Source organism: Somniosus microcephalus, chromosome 11 (assembly GCF_052327205.1).
Source record: "Somniosus microcephalus isolate GS21.2 chromosome 11, FLI_Smic_1.0, whole genome shotgun sequence".
Taxonomy (NCBI): domain Eukaryota; kingdom Metazoa; phylum Chordata; class Chondrichthyes; order Squaliformes; family Somniosidae; genus Somniosus; species Somniosus microcephalus.
Genome location: NC_140997.1, coordinates 171,304,371 through 171,328,376, shown reverse-complemented (window position 1 = coordinate 171,328,376; position 24,006 = coordinate 171,304,371). Strand labels below are relative to the sequence as shown.

Below are 24,006 nucleotides of genomic sequence, written 5' to 3'. Positions count from 1 at the left end.
GCTCGCGGCCCTGATACTTCCTCCCCCACCATCCCCCTCCCCCAACCCTCTCTCCCTCCGTTCTCCTCTTCGCCTGAAGGCCATGACTGATGCTGGGTATAGTTCCACGGGCAGTTCTCTACACCGTCTAATTTGCCTCACTGTATGATTAATACAACAAACATATTGAACAGCATCTCTGGTGAACAAGTTATAACAGTTTCGGTTCAGTTTTACAAATGGTTCTTACCCAACTGAAGTATTAAGACTGTATCCTCAACAGCTTTCAGAGCCAAGTGGAAATGTCTATAAAAGGGATAACACAAAACTCTTCTGCTGAAGGATACCAGAACTTCTTGAAGAGAATGGTAAGCCTGTATTGTGAAACAGAAAAAGTCCATTGATGTTCATTTGTATCATAAAGAAAGACTTGCATTTCTATAGTGCCTTTCACGACCATTGGACGTCTCAAAACGCTTTACAGCCAATACTTTTGAAGTGTTGTAATGTGGGAACGCGGCAGCCAAATTGCGCACAGCAAGGTCCCACAAACAGCAATGTGATAATGACCAGATAATCTGTTTTTGTTATGTTGATTGAGGGATAAATATTGGCCAGGACACTGGGGATAACTCCCCTGCTCTTCTTCGAAATAGTGCCATGGGATCTGAGAGCGCAGACGGGGCCTCGGTTTAACGTCTCATCCGAAAGACGGCACCTACGACAGTGCAGCACTTACCTCAGCACTGTACTCAAGTCCCAGGAGTGGGATTGAACCCACAACCTTCTGACTCAAGAGGCGAGTGTGCTATTCACTGAGCCACAGCTGACACTGAGATTACACGCTACTGAAATACAAATCGGTGAAAATGGCAGCCCATCCTAATTCACCAGAAGCTCTCACTTGGCTTCCACATGTGGATTAACAAATAAGAAGCTTGGGTTACACTGCAGTTGTGTCCAGCAAGATATGGTTTTCATTTGCATCCTCTTCAGCAATTATTCAGCTTTAGTTTTATGCAGACTGAGGAGGAGGGCTCACCTGGGCAGCAGGACCTTGGATTTACATGGAATTTTTGAACTTGGCCACATTGTTATGGGGAGATGCTAAGCAAAGGCCAGGCACTTTCTGACAACGGGAAGAAAGGCAGATTCCTCCCCCCTCTCCAGGTCATTTACCTGTACCTTCTAGCAGCCAGTTGTATTGTTGCTGCTAAGACAAGACCAAAGAGAGGGAAAAAAGGTTGTGTTTTTTTTTTTTTTTTAAACACAAGTAGGAGCAGATATTCTTTTATTGCAGTGTCACACGGCCAAACTACACTGTGGTTGGATTGTAGGTTTGCATTACTTGCTCCCAACATTTTAAGTTTCCAATATCAATCGTACTTCAAAGAGAGAGTGCCGAATCTCTCCAAAACTTTTAGAATCTAAAAAGAATTCAGGCAGCCTCCTGTACAGTGTTAAAGTTTCTAATGGTAGAAAAGAGCGAACTGTCTCATTAGAAAATTCACAGGCGAACCCTTCCGAATGCCTTTTGGTTAAGTGCATGACCTGATGTGCGACTGTGCCATGCAAACGCAAAGTTTCCGGTTCGATCCCTAGGTGATTGTACCTGGAGCAGCAGTTAGCATGTGTTTCTAGGTTAAGAAAGAAGAAATAACAGAACAGTCAGCTTTCTTGTTCACTACCTGCTGACATTTACTTGAAAAGCGTAAATATGTGAACCGTAATACATAGGGAGACCTGTTACATTTCAATCACAAGAAAGGCAACATATTTTTAATATCTACCCGCTCTATCACCAAGACCGCCTACTTCCACCTCCGTACCATTGCCCATCTCCGCCTTTGTCTCAGCTCATCTGCTGCTGAAACCCTCATCCATGCTTTTGTTACCTCTGGACTTCACTATTCCAACGTGCTCCTGGCCAGCCTCCCATCTTCCACTCATCGTAAACTTCAGCTCATCCAAAACTCTGCTGTCCGTATACTAACTCGTACCAAGTCTCGCTCACTCATCATCCCTGTGCTCGCTGACCTACATTGGAACCTGGGCCGGTAATGCCTCAATTTTAAAATTCTCATCCTTGTTTTCAAATCCCTCCATGCCTCGCCCCTCCCTATCTCTGAAACCTCCTCCAGTCCCACAACTAATGTTTCCTTTAAGCTGCGTGGCCGCACAGCTCTCTGGACCTCCCGCACAGCTGGCTCACCGGCTCTTCAATGGGGAAAAACTGCGCATGCGCGGTATTTTAAAGGGGCCGCACAGCCAAAAAGAATTAACGGCAACATTGCCTGCAACCCTCAAATCTTGTTTGATAACGTGCCTGTGAACATTTTACTGTGTTGAAGGCACTATATAAATGCAAGTTGTTATTGTTGTTGAGATGTGGCAGGTTACTTCATCAAGTACTTGAACGGTAGGTCTCATCATCAATAGCCACGGCCTTCCATACTCACTCAGGAAGCAAGGCATTATTTTGAAGCAAAGATGTTTTGATTGCAAAACAAGTTGAAACCTTTTAATGTATACTGCTTGCTCAGTCCTGAAAACAATCAGCATACGCCAATGGTCTTGATAACACATGCAAATGAGTTTCGGTCTAGCATAAAGCTGGAATTCAGGAAACCATCACTTAAATTCGTCAAGTTTTGTTCAACTATAGAAGACAGCGTCACTTCCAGTATCCCAGTTTTTGGAACTTCAAAAAGGAATTAGGAGGTATATGAACCAATCAGCATGCTCAAAACTCTTGACAGCTCATGAGGAGGTGCAACTCAAAGGTTCTGTCATCAACTGAAATCTGCTGTATTGGTTTTCTACTGCTGTCTACTTTTTATTTTAAACAAATTAGATTTGCACTTTATAGCCTAATCCACAGAGTCTGGCATAGTTTATTCTTCTGCTACTTGAAGACTAAGGGAACACATGTCAATGTCAACACGACTCATGTCAATTTAGTGAACTATTACAACAAGGGGTTTCTGTTCAACTCCCAGGTGATGATACATTACAGCTATCATGCACCTAAAGTTACACTCTGGTTCACGGGAAGCAAGGGGTTGCTTACAGGAGTAGTTTGTGATACGGACCATGACTGAAGCATCTGGTAAAACCTAAAAGTTCAACAGAATGCATGAATATCAGGAGAGAACACAAATGGGTCTGCCACAGTCAAATAGTCTGCCAACAATCACTAACTATGCTCACACACGAAGAATGACCACTTGGGCAGGATAAAGTAAGGGCTGGCAGTCTTGGACACGTACCCCAGTAACATCACTTGAAGGGCTGGCAGTCTTGGACACGTACCCCAGTAACATCACTTGAAGGGCTGGCAGTCTTGGACACGTACCCCAGTAACATCACTTGTCTCAGGAGAGAAAGAGCAACACACTGGAAACACACATTTTCCTGGCAGTTCAAGGGTCGATGAATACACCTCCACATCTCCAGCTAAATATACACTGCTCACCTAATTCAAAAGCTAAGCAAACAGACAATAGAACAGGGGCTATTGTCTCTCACTGCTCTAAGAAATTCTCCCATAACAGCCTTGTACAGTAGGTAACTGAAGCATTATCAATCTTCAATGAATCTCTATTGGCTCTTATCCAACAGCTAAAGAGGCATTTGCCATCTGTCACTCCAGTCGATCAATGACTCGTAGCAACTTGGTACTCATTTATGTTCTTATATATCCACGATTGCAGAGTTAGCGTTCTAGAGGGATAAGCTTTGATGACTGAACATTTATTTGGTTGATGGGGACAGCCGAAAGCTCTTACGCTGACTGATTTACCCAAGTCTACATACAAGGCAACACAAATGGCATAAAAAGGCATCTCTCTTACTTCAAGCCAACATAATGTCCCGCTCAGCTTCCAGATGCTCCATGAGGATTCAGTCTGAAAAAAACAACGATTACAAAACCAAGATGATTCACTTTAAACCATTATTAACAAGTTATTATTGACTTTGCTGTGAACATCCCAGTCTTTGCTCTTATACCAGTCATCTGAATGGACTGATTGGAAAGTAACTAACATAGGATGTTGAGGCTGTAGATGGACAAGAAGTACAGAAGGCAGTGGGCTACCATATTGTCCTTCCCCCTTCTGGAATATGAATGAAATCCAGCTCAGAATTATAAAAGTGCCCCCCCTCTCTCTCTGCTACCTGTGAGGGGCCCTGTACAATATGTACAGGAAACTCTCTGATATCCGGCACTGACGGGACCGAGCTGGTGCCGTAACATCAAAAGTGCCGGACATACCAGAGTTAATGTTTAAACATACAGAACTGAGAAGCTCCATGTGAATCAACAAACCCTGTTGCTTAGCAACAGCTTCAAAACATTCGGCTGCAGCTGCAAGCATCTGTAGCTGAAGCTGTTGCTATAGCTACAGACCTTGCAGTGCTTGACTGGGGAAAAAAAAGCAACGAGAACTAAAAAAATATAGAAAACGGCTCCTGATTTTTGCCGTTAGATCGAGTATTCCGGACATATAACCTCCGGATAAACCAAAGTTTCCTGTAAACACAGTCTTAAGTAAGTTTGTGGTTCAGCACAAACTCTCGGCCATACAGCACATAAAGATGGTTTAATCTGGGAAATGGAACAATGGACACCAATGTAATCCATGTTATTTGGAGTTTGGGGTTGCAAGACATTGCTCTAGCCTACAACTATCTGCCTGTGTACTATACTGAAGTGTGCTTATTAAAACATTCATGACATGAAGCAACTTTATAAAAATAAAAATTTAAACTTTGAAAGGTAATGGCACTAGAACTCTACAAAGAACTTGATTAGTAGGTATGTGATAAAATGACTGACGTTGAACTTGACCTCACAGTGCCCGATACTGACTGTAGATGCCAAAGGCTGGAAAAAAACATTGCTTCCCAGCACCGATATTCCTCTCTGTACTGAGCACAAATATGTGGGTTTTTAAAAAAAAAAAAAGGTCAACTGTATGAATTAATGGATGGACTTACATTGGTTTCCCCTTCAGTACTGCGGACTTCATAGGCATATGCAAGGATTATGTCAACCAGGCTGGAGTAAACATTCTGGCAAGACCTTTTATCCAACAGGTAACTCTTGTTGGTGAATTTTCGCAGCTGTTCCTTTTCATCTTCAGAAAATTTGACTGAAGGCAAGAGTAAGTTTTTTTTTAAATAACACTTCTGATTCACTTTTTAAACACTTCTAAAAGATAAAGTTTTAGCAGGCATTTGTTTTAAGTATATTTTAAAACAAATGTGCGTTCAGTAATACTAAGGTTAAGTTAACTGCATGGTTTTATTACAGAGAAATGTTCGACATTAAATAGAAGCTGGAGGAATTTTACTTCATTTTACACTCGAGAAAAAAATCCACTTAAACAGAAAAATATTTTTCTTCCACGATATTTAAATATAAAGAGAATATACCACACTGACCAAGGTAAAACTAATATATCTCTATAATAATAACCGTCAGCTAATACACCAACAGAATAAGAGGGGAAATGAGGAGAATTTTTCTTCACACGGGGGTTATGATGATCTGGAACACTACTTGATAGGGTGGTTGAAACAGGTTCCATAGCAACTTTGAAAAGGCATTGGTAATTGAAGAGAACCAATCTGCAAGGTCAATCAATCTAGGAGGGTTCCAGACAATAACTGGACCAACTATCAGATCTATAGTGGTGTTTCAGGACTATCACCCATTATCTGCCCAACACTATAGTGCATCCCTGGTATGACATCCCTGAAGAGAAGGAGGTGGTCATTTTGGCCACAAATGGGTTCAGTCTGTGGACTTCCATCCTGGCTCCTTACAACGTGCTGCATCCATACCTACTAGTCTTTTCATTGACGCACTTCTCACCAACAATGGTCTGTTCGGACGAGAGTGAGAGACCAGCTAACACACAGACCTTCATACTATAGTTCACTTCCTGTGTAGGCTTCTCAGTTGTCACAACTGAGACTCATCCAGCAATTCAATGGGAGACTCCATCATCAGCACTAAGGTACCTATAGAAAACCTTTCTATTGTCCTTGATGTTTTTTCCTTAGTTTCTCTTATCCTTGCTTAGCCTTTATAATCTCCCTCTTTTTAGTTTTCTATGTTGTTTATTTGTCCCAGCTTTTATTATCGACCCTATAAACACTAAATGTTTTTTAAAATTTCAAATTTAATCTCACGTTTTCATTTAGTCCTCCATACACTCCCTTTTTTCTTCATGAGAATGTACTTTATTTGAACAGTTACCATCTCCTGGTTAAATATTACTGATTTATGGCTTAATTTGGCAAATTTCCCTTCATTTTATCTCACTAGTTTCTTTTACAGTCTTTACTTTGCCCTTATCTTGCACTGAAACTCATTTTATTGGGATAATAGAGACCACAAAAGGTTTTAAATTGCTTACTTACCTCACTTTGTTACGCAGAAGTAGGTCAAGCAACAACAACTTGTATTTATACAGCGCCTTTAATGCGCTTCACAGGGGTATTATAAGACAAAAATTTGACACCGAGCCACATAAGGAGAAATTAGGGCAGGTGACCAAAAGCTTGGTCAAAGAGGTAGGTTTTAAGGAGCATCTTAAAGAAGGAAAGAGATGTAGAGAGGTGGAGAGGTTTAGGCAGGGAATTCCAGCGCTTAGGGCTGAGGCAACAGAAGGCATGGCCACCAATTGTTGAGCAATTATAATCAGGGATGCTCAAGAGGGCAGATATCTCGGGGGGTTGTGGGGCTGAAGGAGATTACAGAGATAGGAAGGGGCGAGGTCATGGAGGGATTTGATAACCAGGATGAGAATTTTGAAATTGAGGTATTGCTTAACCGGGAGCCAATGTAGGTCAGCGAGCACAGGGGTGATGGGCGAACGGGACTTGGTGTGAGTTAGGACATGGGCAGCCGAGTTTCGGATCACCTCAAGTTTATGTAGGGTGGAATGTGGGAGGCCAGCCGGGAGTGCATTGGAATAGTCAAGTCTAAAGGTAACAAAGGCATGGATGAGGGTTTCAGCAGCGGATGAGCTGAGGCAAGGACGGAGACGGGCGATGTTACGGTGGTGGAAATAGACGGTCTCAGTGTGGTCGGAAGCTCATTTCGGGGTCAAATATGACACCAAGGTTGCAAACAGTGTGGTTCAGCCTCAGACAGATGATGATGAGAGGGATGGAGTCGGTGGCTAGAGAATGGAGTTTGTGGTGGGGACCGAAAACAATGGTTTCGGTCTTCCCAATATTTAATTGGAGAAAATTTCTGCTCATCCAGAACTGGATGTCGGACAAGCAGTCTAACAATTTAGAGACTGTGGAGGGGTCGAGAGAAGAGGTAGAGCTGAGTGTCGTCAGCGTACTTGTGGAAACTGATGCTGTGTTTTCGGATGATGTCGCCAAGGGGCAACATGTAGATGAGCAATAGGAGCAGGCCAAGGATAGATCCTTGGGGGACACCAGGTTACAATGCGGGAGCGGGAAGAGAAGCCGTTGCAGGTGATTCTCTGGCTACTATTAGATAGATAAGAATGGAACCAGGCGAGTGCAGTCCCACCCAGCTGGACGACGGTGGAGAGGCATTGGGGAAGGATGGAGTGGTCAACCGTGTCAAAGGCTGCAGACAAGTCAAGAAGGACAAGAAGGGACAGTTTACCTTTGTCACAGTCACAAAGGATGTCATTTGTGACTTTGATGAGAGCCGTTTCAGTACTGTGGCAAGGGCGGAAACCTGATTGGAGGGATTCAAACATGAAATTGCAGGAAAGATGGGCACGGATTTGGGAGGTGACAACACGTTCAAGGACTTGAGAGGAAAGTGAGGTTGGAGATGGGGCAAGGACAGAGGGGATCAAGGGTTGTTTTTTTGAGAGGGGTGCTGGCAGCAGATTTGAGGGAGAGGGGGACAGTACCTGAGGAGAGCAAACTGTTAACAATGTCAGCTAGCATGGGAGCAGTGCTTCTTTGCTTGTTGGAGTACTTATTATTGACTGAGAACACAGTCCTGGATATGGATTCCACACCACTAACATTATCCTTATCTCAGTTTATTTTAGGATTATTAAAAGCCCCTACGATTATCATGCTATTGCTAATACACACTTCGAAAATTTTCCTAGAAATTTCACAAGAGAATTACAGATGAGGAAGCCTATTTGGCCCATTTTATTTCTTCCAATCAGAAGGAACATACAGTCCCCATCATTGCAATATCCAATCGTTCCTTAAAACATTCCAGAGTTTTCACCTCCCACTATTCTTTCTGGGAGTCTGTTCCATACATTGAGCAACCTGTGTGTGAAGAGGAATTTCCGGATATCAATCCTGAATTTGCCATTTACTAGTTCCCAAGGTACTACTCTCACAATCTAATTTGAAGTAATATTCTGGATTATCCTTTTAATGAAATGAAGGTGTTGCAAGTTCCATGGGCCTATTGGTCTGACCAGTTGGTTGTGGATGGTGTCCAGTCTTGGGGCGTTGTACGCAACTCACAGGTATATTGTCACTTTGATTACTGCAATTGAGTGCAAATTGTTCCAGAGGAGCTCAGGCTCTCTGCAGTTCTACTCATCCTACATGCTTGTATGGTGTTAACAAGGCAAATTTTTCATAATCCTTGCAATTTGAATTGAACAGACAAAAATACACAAGAGCTTTATATTTCAATCTAAACTTGGCAAACTTTTATTCTCCTGCAATGCAGAGGATTACTCTCTTCATTTTGTGCTGAATTTGATTTCTTTATTTTATGATAACAGCCATTTTTCATCAGATCTTGATGCCTCTGACTGGTTATTACTGGCACCATAAATCATGCAGTGGGTAAATGATTCTGGTGCAAGTCATTCCAATTTAAAATCATTTTAACAGAGATCAGCCACAGCGTTGTTGTTGGAAGGGGTTAAGCATACAATAATTTATTTCAGTAGAGGCAGTGTGTCTAAATCACATAAAATTGTATTAACTTCAAGTCCCAATCCCTCATTAAGGGATGTTTAATACGGGAGTGCTAATTACCCACAGCTGCGATGCAATCACCATTTCAGATTCCCAGGCACAATCGCTGCAGGTTGGCCCGAGGAATGTAAACTGGAACCAGTTTCATCAGGGGCGGGCCTTTGTTACCTCTAGCCTTTGTTGCCCTCTTGGCCGGTCTCCCACCTTGCACCCTCTGTAAACTGGAGCTCATTCTTGGCCCTAAACTCTGGAATACCCTCCCTAAACCTCTCTGCCTCTCACTTCTTTTCGATGTTCCTTAAAACCTACTTCTTGGACCAACCTTTGCTCACTTGACCTAATGATCTCAAATTGTGTTTGATAACACGCCTGTGAAGCGCCCGAGGACGTTTTACTATGTTCAATGTGCTATATAAATGCAAGTTGTTGTTGTTGAGGAGGAAAAACAATTCTCACCGAGAAATGCACAAAGAAAGACTTGCATTTATATAGCACCTTTCATGACCACCGGACGTCCCAAAGCGCTTTACAGCCAATTTGGGCACAGCAAGCTCCCACAAACAGCAATGTGATAATGATCAGATAATCTGTTTTTGTTGTGTTGGTTGAGGGATAAATATTGGCCAGGACACCGGGGATAACTCCCCTGCTCCTCTTCGAAATAGTGCCATGGGATTTTTTACGTCCACCTGAGAGGGCAGACGGGGCCCTGGTTTAACGTCTCATCTGAAAAATGGCACCTCCAACACTGCAGCGCTCCCTCAGCACTGCACTGGAGTGTCAGCCTAGATTTTTGTGCTCAAATCCCTGGAGTGGGACTTGAACCCACAAGCTTCTGACTCAGAGGCGAGAGTGCTACCCACTGAGCCACGGCTGACAAGGGAGAAACAGCAGGAAATTGCAAGTCTCACTGCACAAGCAATAGTGAGATTTGTTTTCACAGATCAAGCCTTACTTGGAACCCCCTCCTCTCAAAGAAATGACATCTTAATCAACTGTGAATCACAATCTTGTTCAGAGAGCACAGAAACAAACCAGTGTATGGCTGTTGCAACTCAGGCTCTTTCCAACACTCTTTAGGTATGGATGCAGCATAAAGGCAGCTTCCATAAATAGACCTGTGATTCCTAGGGAACGGAATTTGCTCCCTACTGCATGATGTGAATGGATTGGCGTGTCTGGAAATGCCGGCACACCCACCCATTGCTAGAACCTCCTGCTAGTGAGAAAATGCGAGATACTTAGGGCGTGGGGCAGGTGTTGGCGTTACGGGGGTTGGCGAGAGTGAATTCACCACCGCCCCCCCGCCCCGGTCAGAACATTAATATTGAGGAGATGATCTGCATCCTTGGCGTCAACCTACATTTCTCTTCCATCAGACTGCTGGGCCAATGCAGCCTGCTCCACTTTGCCAGTTTTTCATACTTCTGCTGAGGTTTCAATCGAGGGCGGTCAAATTTATACAGAACATACTTAACAGCACCGAGGGACTTCTGCATTGCCTGAGGTGCTGTCTTTCAGAGAAGATGTTGGTCCTGGCTGCCTGTTTAGGTGGATATTCAAGATCCCGTGACACTACTGGAAGAAGAGCAGGGACCTCTCCTGGTGTCCTGGCCAACATTCATTTTTCAACCAACATTCACCAAATTAACAGATTATTCATCTCATTTCTATTTGTGTGACCTTATTCTGCACAAATTAGTTGCTGCAACTGCTTAAAACAGCCACTACATTTCACAAAGTAAAGCGCTGCCTGTGAAGAGCTTTGGGACATTCTGAAGATGTGAAGTGTGCTGTATACTTGCAATAACTTTGTTCATGATCAGGCCCTTGTTCTACATTTGCTAACCTGGGATTTGAATTGAAAAAACAGAGCCCCTCATGCAATTCCGTGCACAGAAGAAATTGTACTTCAAAATTTAGCATTTGTCACCACAACGAGAATCCATTCAGAAATTACAACTGCATAAATGCACCAAGAATAATAAATACATAAAACCACTGAATTGACCCCTCCTGCACCATCTACAGGTAGATCTGTTTAGCAGAAGGAAACACATCAGGCTCAGGCTTGTCTGATCTGATACTTATTCCCCAAAGACATCCAGCAGAATCAGTCCTTCAGAAAAAATTAGCTAAGATTCACCTCCAGTGTGCAGCCACTATGAAGGACACCGGTGCCGTCAGAAAAGGACTCTATTTTATATGGACGTAAAAACAGTCTCCTCTTCGTAATGTGCTTCACCTCAAACAGCATCAAAACTTCAGCAGCTGCTTCATGTCTGTGGAATTAGTTCAAGAGACTGTAGCTCAGAATATTAACTTTCAAATGTTTCACTGCACATAGAGATGTGAAGTCCAAGGTTTCTCAGATTTCATGCAAGCCTACCTCAATTTACACACAAACACACTTCCAGCACAGGGCTGCTGCAGAGCTATCAAGGCGTGAACCTCGCCAATCAACATCTTGGGGGTCACCATTGACCAGAAACTTCACTGGACCAGCCACATAAATACTGTGGCCACAAGAACAGGTCAGAGGCTGGGTATTCTGCGGTGACTGTCTCACCGCCTGACTCCCCAAAGCCTTTTCACCATCTACAAGGCACAAGTCAGGAGTGTGATGGAATACTCTCCACTTGCCTGGATGAGTGCAGCTCCAACAACACTCAAGAAGCTTGACACCATCCAGGACAAAGCAGCCCGCTTGATTGGCACCCCATCCACCACCTTAAACATTCACTCCCTCCACCACCGGCGCACCGTGGATGCAGTGTGTACCATCTACAAGATGCACTGCAGCAACTCACCAAGGTTCCTTCGGCAGCACCTCCCAAACCCGCGACCTCTTCCACCTAGAAGGACAAGGGCAGCAGGCGCATGGGAACACCATCACCTCCAAATTCCCTTCCAAGTCACACACCATCCTGACTTGGAAATATATCGCCAATCCTTCATCATCGCTGGGTCAAAATCCTGGAACTCCCTCCCTAACAGCACTGTGGGAGTACTTTTACCACAAGAACTGCAACGGTTCAAGAAGGCAGCTCACCACCACCTTCTCAAGAGCAACTAGGGATAAGCAATAAATGCTGGCCTTGCCAGCGACGCCCACATCCCATAAACAAATTTTTAAAAAATGTTCCCGTCCCTAACAACAATCAATTGTAGCTCCGCAACATTGCCCCACTGAGATCAGCTATCGCAGGACAGATTGGGGAGTGAACTTTTTAAACCTCTTTGACCAAGCCTTTGATCACCTGCCCTAATATCTCTATGTGGCTCGGTGTCAAATTTTGTCCGATAACGCTCCTGTGAAGCGTCCTGGGACGTTTTACTATGTTAAAGGCGCTATGTAAATGCAAGTTGTTGCTGTTGCATGTCTCAGCCTCTCACTGCCACAAGATTAATTATTGGTGAGTCTAAATCAGGACTTTAAAGCTTGCTTGTTTTTTTTAAATGTTTCTCTACCGGTGTGCAATTTGCCTTCTACGGTCATGGGGCAACTTCCACAGAGCTGAGATCCAAGAGCATTATTACATAGCTAGTTGGAGGAGTGGTGCTGCAATATCAATAAACCATTGACGACAGTAAAGGCTGTATCCAGCATGAAGACTGCACCACTTAATCATCTGAATACCACCAACGAAAAGACAACATGCTCATAATTCTCCAACTGGTTTGACAGTTTCTGGCTTATGAACTTGAATACCTTGAAACTGCAACAATAAACAAGTTGGATTGATCAGTTTTCCTTCCCCCCCCCCCCCCCCCGCCACACCATGGAGCGCACAGGAAGCAGATAAGTCTGGCTAGAATGTTGCTGACCTATAAAAATCAGGAAAGTGCTAGGTTCGACTCCGGTGCTGTGCTGAGTTAGTTGAAATCAATCAGCATTGTATTCAGCATCCTTGTGCTAGGGAACGGAAAAATTTAAGTCAGTGTTCCCATTCCTGATCGCCATTCAGACCAAAATGTTTTAATTGGGAACAGCTTCAGACTCAACTCCGCGGTTAAACAACACATTAATACTGACTGTCTAGACTTGCACATGATAAACGGCCACTCGAGCGAGCCACTGGCGGGCTGCCAGCACGAGCTACTTCAGGAGTGGAGAGAAAAATTGGTGGGGAAAATATTGATCACTTGCCCTCAAAAAAATAAATACATTTATAATACATATCGGTGCAGATTTTGAATTTGCTGCAAATTACAAGACCAGCAATAAATGTCTGTATGCAAATTCAGTCAAGAATAAATAGGGAAAGGCAACTTAATTACTGAACATAACATGACTTTATGAACATTAGCTCTTGGCCTGTCAATTTGTTTTCCTTCAGAACTTGAAATGGAAAAAATAAGTCTCCAAAGTCAACATTAGCATTAGCAAAATCTGAAATACAGAGCTTCTGTCCTCTGCTGCTGTCCTGTGCAACACGCTAGGAAATGGAAATGTATTTACCAAGTTAGCTTTATTTAAATTTTGTTCTGTATCTTTGACCCAAGGCAAACGTGCAGTTTTAAAAATACCCAAGAGGTAATTTGTGTCACCAAACTCTGCATCTCGGATGTCTGATGATGATGTGTGTTCAATTTTTTAAAAGTTATAAATGTTACTGCAATCAAAAGAAAAACAAAATATAAAACTCTTCCCCGGTACAGCAAGTGAAGAATGAAATTGAGGTTACATACATTCTTCAGGTTCTGCTGCAGGGTAAAGTGGTATGTTTTCTTCTCAATATAACAGCAGTGATCTCAAGGTTAATAAACCCAGCCATATTTACTTCACTCGCACGTAATCAAAAAGACCTTAAACCGAAAAAGAGTTGCCCAAGATCCACCGACCAATATTGCACTGAAACAGTGCAGCAGACCTTCAGTCGCAATTCTTCTTGTGCTGTGTAAACTGCTGCTGAAAAGAATCCCAACTTACACAATGCTGAGTGCAATATCAGGAACAGTTCTTGCAAGTCCAGGACAACATTTTTTAGGACCACCACTCCATTTTTAGTAAAATGCCTGCACAACTGCAGACACAGCTCTAAACATTTCACCATACAAGCTCACAGCCACTGAAATGCTATCTTCAGAGGCTGATTTATTATGGGGTGGAGATCTCCGCGAAACCAAGCTGTGTGGTTTGTCCAGTTCAACTTTCACAAACTTAAGTCATATCTCTGATAACTTAGTTTCAAAAATAATATTTGTTCCGTTAACAGGAGACCCACCACCCCTCCAATAAGCGTAACTGTAAGATACAATCCTTATTCTGCTGAATCTAAACTAATTCTCAGCAGAATGCCATCACAATTAGAAGTTTATTTCACCATGCAGCTGCAGATCTTAATTTGAAGTTATTTGTTTTGAAAACCAACTAACGTTAATATATATCTTACCATTGTTATCGAATTACTGATCGAAGTGTAATGCCACATGTAATAGAATAAGTAATGCTGGTAGCTTTCATTGTTTGAGATGTACAAGCAATGCCTTTATAAACATTTAATGAATGGTCTTGATCATTTGCACCTATTTCACGTAGAAATTTTTGCAATCTATTGACATGTATTTTGTGATGATGCTTTAAAACACTGAAAATAGATTGGTGTTGATCCTTGCTGGTGTTTGACTGTCCAACTCTTCCAAAAATAATGCAATACTTTCACTGGGATAAAGCTAAGGATGTGATTAAATACTGCAACATCTCATTTTTTCTGCAGACTTCACAGAGATTCTCTTGGAAGGAAAGTCTCAATAATTGGACAAACGGTTCAGCATTATAACAGATTGCTTATTTCAAAACCATCTGCCATGCAATGTTATAAGCCACTTCACAAGAAAGGTTACAGCCTGGGGCTTGAAATGATCACTTACACTCAGTCACATTTCCATTAGGTGTAATTACTCACAATTAGACATGCCAGGGTTTGGAAAACCAATGATGTAATTTTGATGAATGTGATTTTGGAATTGATCAATGCACTTAATTAGGTGCGGCAACAAACTGCTTGGAGAGGCATTTGTAACAGAATGTTTTTGGAATAGGTTTAAGACACATTTAGGGTGAATTTAAACGACAACTTCAGCACTGTTGCTTGGGTGTTGCCTGACTAGAACTCCTACTGGATCAGGTGCAGCATTAGATTACAGGAAGTAGACATTTTAGTGATCAGTTTGTTTGCTGGATTACAGTAACCTCCATCATCTACTCACCAAATTGTCTTCCTGGCTCTATCCAATCAGACTGTTCATTTTGGGTTTTCTTTGCTTCCTCTTTTGCCTTCTGAACGCCAGTCCACCAAGGTTTATATTTCAGCAAGTGCTGAATGGCATCGTCCTCAAACAGGTCGGCACTGAAGGTGCAAGTACAGTCACAGGATCTTAACAGCATTTCTTTAACATTAATAAACCCAGCTCTACTGAAGAGTTAAAAGTGTGTATCTGCAATTTTTCTACCGAAGGTTCTACTATTTGTTTGTCACAAAGGTATTTTGGGACAGTCTATTAACTTAGTAAATCCATTGGGGAAAAAACTTACTTTTGAAAAAATGCACCAAAATGTATTTGTGTTAACGAGTCTAAATATCTTTGTGCATGTGGATTGTGAGTTACACAATCTTATTCAATTCAACACTTCTCAGTCATAACACCATAACTCAGTAAAGTCACAATGCACCACCACATTATTGAAAATTAGAGACATGATTTAACAATCCTTTAAACACATTGGCCCAGATATTCCAATCGCAAGCCTCCCGCGGGCAGAGGGCTGCGATCTGGAAAAATCTGCGCCCTTACCCGAGGGCTCCTGGGCCTCTCCAAACTGCCGGTGTGCAGGGCCCACGTATCCCAGAGGCGCAGGTAGTTCGCAGCGTCCCTGGGATCATGTGGGCCATGGGGAGCCAATCACAGAAGGGAATCTCCCTTCATACATTTGACAGGAAGACCTGTCAAATATATGAATGAGGTCACCCTCAAAACATATTAAAACTTTAAATAAATTTTAAAAAAACAAATTTTTAAAATGACTTGAAATTACAACAAATTAACTATTTTAAACAAAAATTTAAATTTTTGAAAAAAACAATTCAAATTTTTTTATGGGGCTAAAAATAAACTTACCTTTTTTAAAAGTATTTTTAAATGATAAATCAGTGAAATTTTTTTTTTTTAAACTTTTTTTTTAAACTCTTATCCTGGTAGAAGCAGGCCTTACGCCTGCTTTTACCAGGCGCAAGAATTGTAAGGGTTTTCTGCGGGCGGAGGATCTCCAAAAAGCAGAACTATCCGCCCACAGAGGCCCTTCTCCAGGGCAGCCGGAGGATCGGTCAAGAGCCTTCTTGACAGATCGAAAATGCCGGTTTCCAGCGCATGCGCTGTGCATGCCTGAAACCGGCATTTTCGATGTCCCTACGGGCAAGTACATAGCGCATACCCACCCGTAGGGATCTGAATATCCGGGCCAATGTTGTTCTTTGGTAGAGATGCACACACTCCAGGAGTTCTGCACCACTACTTAACAAGAAAACACCTAACAAAAATTATACTTTTAAAAATCACCCCCGTGAATCTTTATGACAGTCTGTCAACAGGTGCTGAAGCTAGCTGGACTTGAGGGGTGTGACCCAGAGAGAGGGAATACCACATCACACACAGAATCTGTGTGGATTTCTCAGTAGTCTGGTTGTGTGACTTAAGCATAGTGATGGAGTTCTGTGCACGTCAATACCTGGTTGACCATTAAAAAATAAATCAACACAATCTCTTGTTGTTGAAGGACATCAGAGAACCACTCAACAATGTGGAAGCCCTGCTGTGGCTAAAAATGGTTTGTACAGACCTGGGAATGTGCAATTTTACAATATCCACTTCTATTTGAGAAGTAGGAATTTGTGCTTTAAAGACATTTACAGTGCAGAATTGTACAAGAAATGTAATTACTGGCAAAACGAATTATTCTCATGTACGTATTTCTAGCTTTTCTTCTATTTCAGCCAACAGTGAGTAGCCTCTGGGTATGACTGAGGCAAAAGGCTGCTATCTTCATCAGAAAGAGCAAAAAAAAATCCCCCTGGAATCACACTTATCAAAATTTGAGACTGGCTGAAATGATGTTGCAGTAATCGTTGGATCCAAGCATTTCGGGACTGCTTTGTATATTGAATACAAGAGTCCAGAGATCTGCTGGGAGAGTTTGTGTAAAGGAATATTCTCTATTGAGATCATGATTTCTGATAAACCCCAGTTCAACCAGAATGTGTGCATGTTTTCTCTCACAGGTTTACAAGAAATATATTACACTAAGTCAACTGAAGAGTGAGAAAGCAAGAACAAAAGTGAAACAGACAAGTACTAGAGAAAGATATAAATTACAAGAAAAAGAGAAACAACATTCATTTATCGCACCTTTCAAATAGGAACACCTCTCAAGGTAAAGAGAGAAAAAAGAAAAACAAAAGGATGAAAAGAAAAATGAGTATGATTAAGACAGTGATAGAGAGAAAGAGAGCGCGATGTTGGGTCTACATGATGTCATTACATCAGCTAATTGGTGCTAACGTCCTAACAATAAAATTGAAGTTACCAGTTTGTTAAGTTCACAAGGTTCACTTACAGATAATGATCAGAATCAAACTTGGCCTCTTCAGCAGCTAACCGCTTCTGCCGGCGTTCAACCATTGTGGTGCTATCTGGTTCCTTCAGGTCAATCACATCACTGAGCTCATGCTGGTGAAGCACACAAAGTAAATATGAGAACAAGGTAGGCGGATGAGATGTTCGCTTTCCATTATACCATGCTACAAGAGCAGTTACTGAAATTAAATCTTGACATTTCCACCACACGTCTACAACCTCTGCTAAACACTGTGTCCCAATTCGCACCCTCCACTCTTCGGAGGCTGGACAACTGTGTATCCACTAACTTTTCCATCAATGGCAGATACATACTGGGGATCATCTAGCACTGCATTAAGCCCAGTCAGTCAGCAAAACATTAAAAAAAAGTTCCTGTTCTGAAATCAAATTTGGCAGATTGATTTCAAAAGACTTGAAGTTTCCCCAGTTGCTCTTGATATAAACAAGCACCTTGTCACAGAAGTGAAGGGGACAATTTTTAGCAACATAAATTGCAAATATTAGTTGGACAGAGTAGACTCGAGCACGATGCTGCAAATCATGGAGGCTCATCTGACTACCGAGAACCAAACCCTGAGACATGTCTCTAAAAAAGTTATGTCAGGCTTTTCTAAACAATGCACAATCCTTCCTCACAAGAGTAGGGTTAAGCTAAAATGGTGCTGCTGAAGCTTTTTGCTGGCCAGGCAGCACTGCTTTGTTTCAAAGAAAAACATGCAATTGCCTGGTCATTCTAAATGGTGTCTCTCCAAAGCAGGGGCATACAAGGTTTGTAAGGCGAGTTTCAGGTCTTTATGGTGCTTTAACAGGAAGGTATGGATTGGAGACTTGCAGGAACTGAAGGAAAGGAGGAACGAGACAGCAATTACCCAATACATCAGCCCACTCTTTGGTTGCCAAACTTGCCTGTTAAAACTGCAGATGGATTTGGCAACCTGGAAGAACAATACACGTCCACAGGTCTTGCGAGTGTGCAGGTGTGTAAGGTTCGAAAATTTCTGCACAACTCGGGTGACTGTCTGTGTGGAGTTTGCACATTCTCCCTGTGTCTGCGTGGGTTTCCTCCGGGTGCTCCGGTTTCCTCCCACAGTCCAAAGATGTGCGGGTTAGGTTGATTTGGCTATGATAAATTGACCCTTAGTGTTAGGGGATTAAATACGTGGGGTTACGGGGATAGGGTGGGATATGTGTCAGTGCAGGCTCGATGGGCCGAAATGGCCTCTATCTGCACTGTGGGGATTCTGTGTGTGTGTGTGAACCCCAGAACAGAAGGATAGCATCATTTTAAAGTGATTTTGGAACATTACAGAAGAAATCTGCTAAAAGGATAAAAGTGTGGTTGGGCCAAACAGAAGAATTTCAAAGAGTTAAATTAAGGAAGAGATTTTGGACTGTTTTAAGGAATATTGGGCCAAAGGGATTTAAAATAAAAATCCCAGGAAGTTTTGGCTGGTTTAAAAGGACATGTGCAGGCTTGCAAAAGGCTGGGACAAAGGGGAGGAGAGTGGGCCCCCGAGTTTGGATATTGGACTGTCTAAGGAATGTCCAGGGCCGCCCCAGTTTTACATAAGGACAATGAAGCCTGTTTTCCCGCAGAGAAGTCGCAGAGCCAGGTATCGAATAAACAGGACATGTCCCCAGCGATACAAAGGAAGGAACATTAGCCCTACAGGTTACCACAAACAAACCACAGTCCAAAATCAATTAAAGAGATTGACAAACGTTTTGCATTTTAAAACTGGTTTCAAGGCAATCCCGAAACCAGTTAAAGGCCGATTAAGTTTAGATGAGCCATCCCCTAAACTCGTTAAGTTTGGATGGGCCATCCCCAAAGCTCGTTAAAGTTTTAAAACACATTAAAAATAACGAGCCCGCCAAATTTAACAAAGAAAACCGAGATTTGGTGGTCAGATAAGCCAGGCCCCAACTTAGTATAATTGAGGCCTGCCTTTTCAGTTCGACAGTACAGTGCAGTTCGTCACCGGTTCGAGTCAGCTCAGAAGACAGAAGTTCAAGTTCAGCCAACCAGCTCAAGAGAGAGATCATCATCGGAGACTCGAAGGAAGAAAGAAGAAACAGAGATCGCGGCAACCAAAGGCCTACAGAAACCAACAACCGCCAATATTACCACCAACCAGGTAATATTGGGCCACCGCGACTAACAAGAAACCAACCGCTGAAAAACTCACGAACCAAAGACTTGTTTCCACTCTACAGGCTAGTCTGACTTACCCCTGGGTAAGATTTGGACACAAAAGACTCTAAAACTAGCCCTAACCAAAGGAAATTGGGTACTTACCCGATAGATCCAACAGCGCGACTAACCGCATCTGCGGACCAACCCAAACTGAAGACCCAACGCAGGCGCAGTCTTCTACCACGTCCGAGGTACGGCAGGCCCCAATCGCCACAACTAAAGAGAACCCCGAAATCATAAACCTCTACAGTCTGTCAAGAAAGTCGTTTTGGTGAGCATTTCCTGGTCCTCTGGATTCCAGCCTAGCTAGTGTACTGGGGTTGGGAGGGTAAGGGATTTTGTGTATTTGTAATTCTCCCTCGCTTATTCAGTGTGTTCCCCACCCTATATATTGTATTGTATATTTTCCTGTCTCAAAATAAAAGATCTGAATTCTTCTGACTAACCCAGGTGCCTGTTGCGAGTTTATTACAACCCCCAAATAAGTCCAAAGTCTAGAACAAAAGGGAGTGGGAGCGATTCGAACCGCTCAAAGGAGTCAGAGGTGAAGCTGACAAACAACCCACACCACCACCCCTTACAGGTGGGACCAAGTTAAATGCGAGATTTGTTCATTCTGGGAGTGGACCTTCCCACACGTTGGAAGAAAGCCACAATGATGAAAGTGCATTATTAGTTTATCAGGACGAATAGAGTTCAACCTAATTATAGGTAGAAGCCAAAATGCATACTCAGTGCAAGCACTGAAGGCACTTGGCCTCCGGGAGCACACACAACCATGAAACAAGAGCAGCGTTGTGTCCCTGGCAGACTGTTTACCGTTCCATGCAACTCTATAAGGTAACTTGGGTATTACCAAGAGCATGTTTAAGAATGCTGCAGAAGGGGGTTTATTTTTTATTACAGGAGAAAACTGCACAAAAAATGTCTGCATTCCAAACTCAATTATGTCAACGTGCAGTCAACATCAGCACTTCCAATGCCACTAAGCATTCTCTCTTTGTACAACCTTTATAGAAATGGTTCTTGTGTAGTTCAGGTAGATACTATTCCTGCACAGCACAATGCATAAAACAAGATGAGGAATAGTTTACATTATGAAGAAATTTTATTTTTTTTAAAGTGCAGATCTTGATTTATTTCACACTGACGACGGGAGATTACTGTTCCTTGTGACAGGAGTCAGGCAAGGTGGAGAACAGCAGCACATTATTTTAATTGTAGAGATGGCTAGAAGCTGTTAAGTGTTCGCAGGAAGCTGCACCCACTGCACATGTCTTGCGTGCTTGCCTATTATTTTCTCTGCAGGTTAAAGACAGATCTGGACACAATGTTACCCTGTATATGACAAACTTTGTACCACCTTAAAGTGTTACGACACCAATTTATCAACAGATGTACAACTGGAAATATCAAATACATTAAAATAAAATGCTGCACTTAGTTAAAGGTCTGTGTTGATAATCAAACCAGTTTAATTTTGCTCGTGCATTTGCAGGTCAGTAACCTCAGGCACAATATACAACAAGCAAAAGTACTTATATTCCAACATTATAACAGTGACTAAACTTCAAAAGTACTTCATTGGCTGTAAAGCGCTTTGGGCTGTCCCGAGGTCGTGAAAGGCGCTATAGAAATGCAAATCTTGCTTTTCTTTCTTTCATCATAGCTATAAGTTTCTGCAAGTAAACTATGAATGTAATAACTAGGTTTGTAATAAATCTTTTTCATTCAAAGTTTTACATTTCCCAAGAAGTCACTCACGATCTTTCACACAAATGCCTTCCACTGGTTGCTCAATTGCTCCCCGATATCATTCCCTTTAATCTACTGCCCAAAGCAAATGAATTAACTGGAATTGATATATTTTTAAAAACAATGTTTGCAAAGTAACATGTTTAGCCTGAGGCTGTAAACAATTAAGTAGGTTTTCCTGAAGCTGATTAATAGACACCCTGCATTAGCATTTTTGACCGCACAATACCTTGGACTGCTCAAATGAAAACTAAGACTTTACAGTGAATGTTAAAGTCTGACCTTCCAGCCACACATTAAAAACTCGCTTTTTAATTTTTTTTTTTTTTAGAAATGACACAAAAAAATACAAATCAATGCATTAGATTTCAACTAAGCCCAGCCCTGACTCAGAATGCTCTGCAGCTTCTCCCCATCTCACGTCTACCAGGAAATGTTCCTGTGGTTGTAAATCTGATCACGACTAACCACCTGTATGTGGTCCAATGCTCAGGCAGCCTCAACTACAATACTACGTTTTTGCAAACATTCTTCTTGGTCTTCAAGGCTGCGCTAATCACCCAGTCACTAAAAAGCCCCAATCTAACCCCTTCTTCCTCTCCAACTTATCATCTAACCTTAAATGCATCATCACCGCCCAACCATGCACATCCAGCTGGCTTCTAGTCCACTCATTTGTACTGAAAATGACCAGGTCTTTCCAGACCATTCACTTCACAGATGCTGAGACAAAGAGGAGTTTGCAGCCAGGCATTGAACATGTGTATTAAAGTTAGACAGACCCGTTTGTGGAATAATCACAGCTCACAGATCAATTCAAACTGAGACTCATCCCAGACTAATTAAGTCAGGATGGTCCCATCCATTTTGAGAGGGACAGGAGATGATTCCTTCGACCCAAAAGCGGTGGGCGAGAGAAAGAAGGCAGTAGCCATTTTTTATGAACAGGCCTACACTGGTGAATCACTGAACAGCGAAGTAGTCAAAGGAACAGCCCTGGGACACACGTCACGTCAGTCATTCCAGTTAGATCTGGGGAGAGAGCCCGGCTTAGCAAGGGAAAGATCACTCAACTGAAGTTCAGAACCAGAAGGCTGTTGTACATTCCATTCTCCCCCACCACCAATGTTCTCTCTAATTTTTTTTTGTGCGCGGTCCCTTTAAATTTGTTGGGTGGCCGTGCATGCGCGGTATCTTCCAGCAGCAGCAGCTGGTGAGCGACCTTTTCGGGACCTCCCGATTGGTGCGTGCCACACACCTGCGGGGAACACTGGTAGCAATGGAGCCAAAATGTCCCATACAACTATTTCATCTCACTCACCTAACAAGGTGCCCCTGGATCAATCCTCAGACCCCATTTCTCATCTACATTCTGCCTGCCAGTGACATTATCCATAAGCATGGCATCAGCTTCTATATGTATGCCAGCAGTACTCAATTTCATCTCTCTGCTACTACCCTCGACTCCACGACTGCTGCTGTGCTGTCCTGGCAGATAAAAATTGTCGAGAGTGAAGCATCTTGTTCAGTTCTCACTAGCAACTCTTCAATTTAGCCCCATTTGCATTCCCTTCTCTAGCTGCTGACTCGGGACGAACCAGACAGCACATACCCAGAGTGTCTTCCTCGACCCGGAGCTGAAATTCAATCCCCAATACACAGTCCCTCGCCAAGACTGAATATTTCCAAAATATCGCTCATCTTCCTGCACCATTCCAATGCTGTCCTCCTCATCTGCCTCCAGTACTCTATCTTGCACAAACTGCAACTCATCCAGAATTCTGCTCCTATTCCAAACTAAATCCATCTCACCCAAAATTCTTACCTTAATAATCTCTATTGGCTCCTCATTCCCCAGTGCATTATCAAAATTCTCATGCTTGTATAAAAATCCCTCCGTGGTTTGGCTCCACCCCACCTCTGCGAAACATTGTGTTCCAATTCGCACCCTCCACTCTTCGGAGTCTGGACGACTGTGTATCCACTAACTTCTCCATCAATAGCAGAGCCTCAGGCCACCACAGTCCTGCACTCTGGATGTGCTCGTCCGAAACCATCCACCTGGAGACGTTTTTTCCAACATTCAACAACATCCTCAAAACTCCAATCTTTGATCTCTCCTGCAGTCACCTCCTCCACCTTTACCCCCAATTTCTGCTCAGTGTCTGGTTACTGGCTCTGCTGTGTTAAGCCCCTGAGGACATGTTGTTCGATTCAATGCATGAGATAAAATGCAAGCTGCTGCTGTTTTAAAACCATCTGCATGCTGGCTCCCCCAGGTGGTGCTCTGTGGATATCGCAATTATGAAGTCTATCGCATACATCCACGAAATTAATATCTGGTGCATAATATACGCTTCGTGCATACACACTCAGCAATGCACAAGAAAAACTGTGACACCACTAATGTCATTATAGTGCATCACTCCACTTGAGGGGGGACGGGGGGGAAGAAGGGTGGGGGGGGGAAGAAG

General features: G+C 42.8%; 1 protein-coding gene across 1 annotated transcript in view; it reads right to left on the bottom strand.

Moving 5' to 3' along the window:
• Positions 1 to 24,006, bottom strand: part of shq1 (SHQ1, H/ACA ribonucleoprotein assembly factor) — a 133,299-nt gene that overhangs the window by 85,914 nt on the left and 23,379 nt on the right. Inside the window, 5 exon segments of the mRNA XM_086001428.1 lie at positions 230 to 353; positions 3,834 to 3,887; positions 4,981 to 5,135; positions 15,157 to 15,296; positions 17,558 to 17,670. Of these exon segments, the coding sequence (XP_085857554.1) occupies positions 230 to 353; positions 3,834 to 3,887; positions 4,981 to 5,135; positions 15,157 to 15,296; positions 17,558 to 17,670 (586 nt within the window).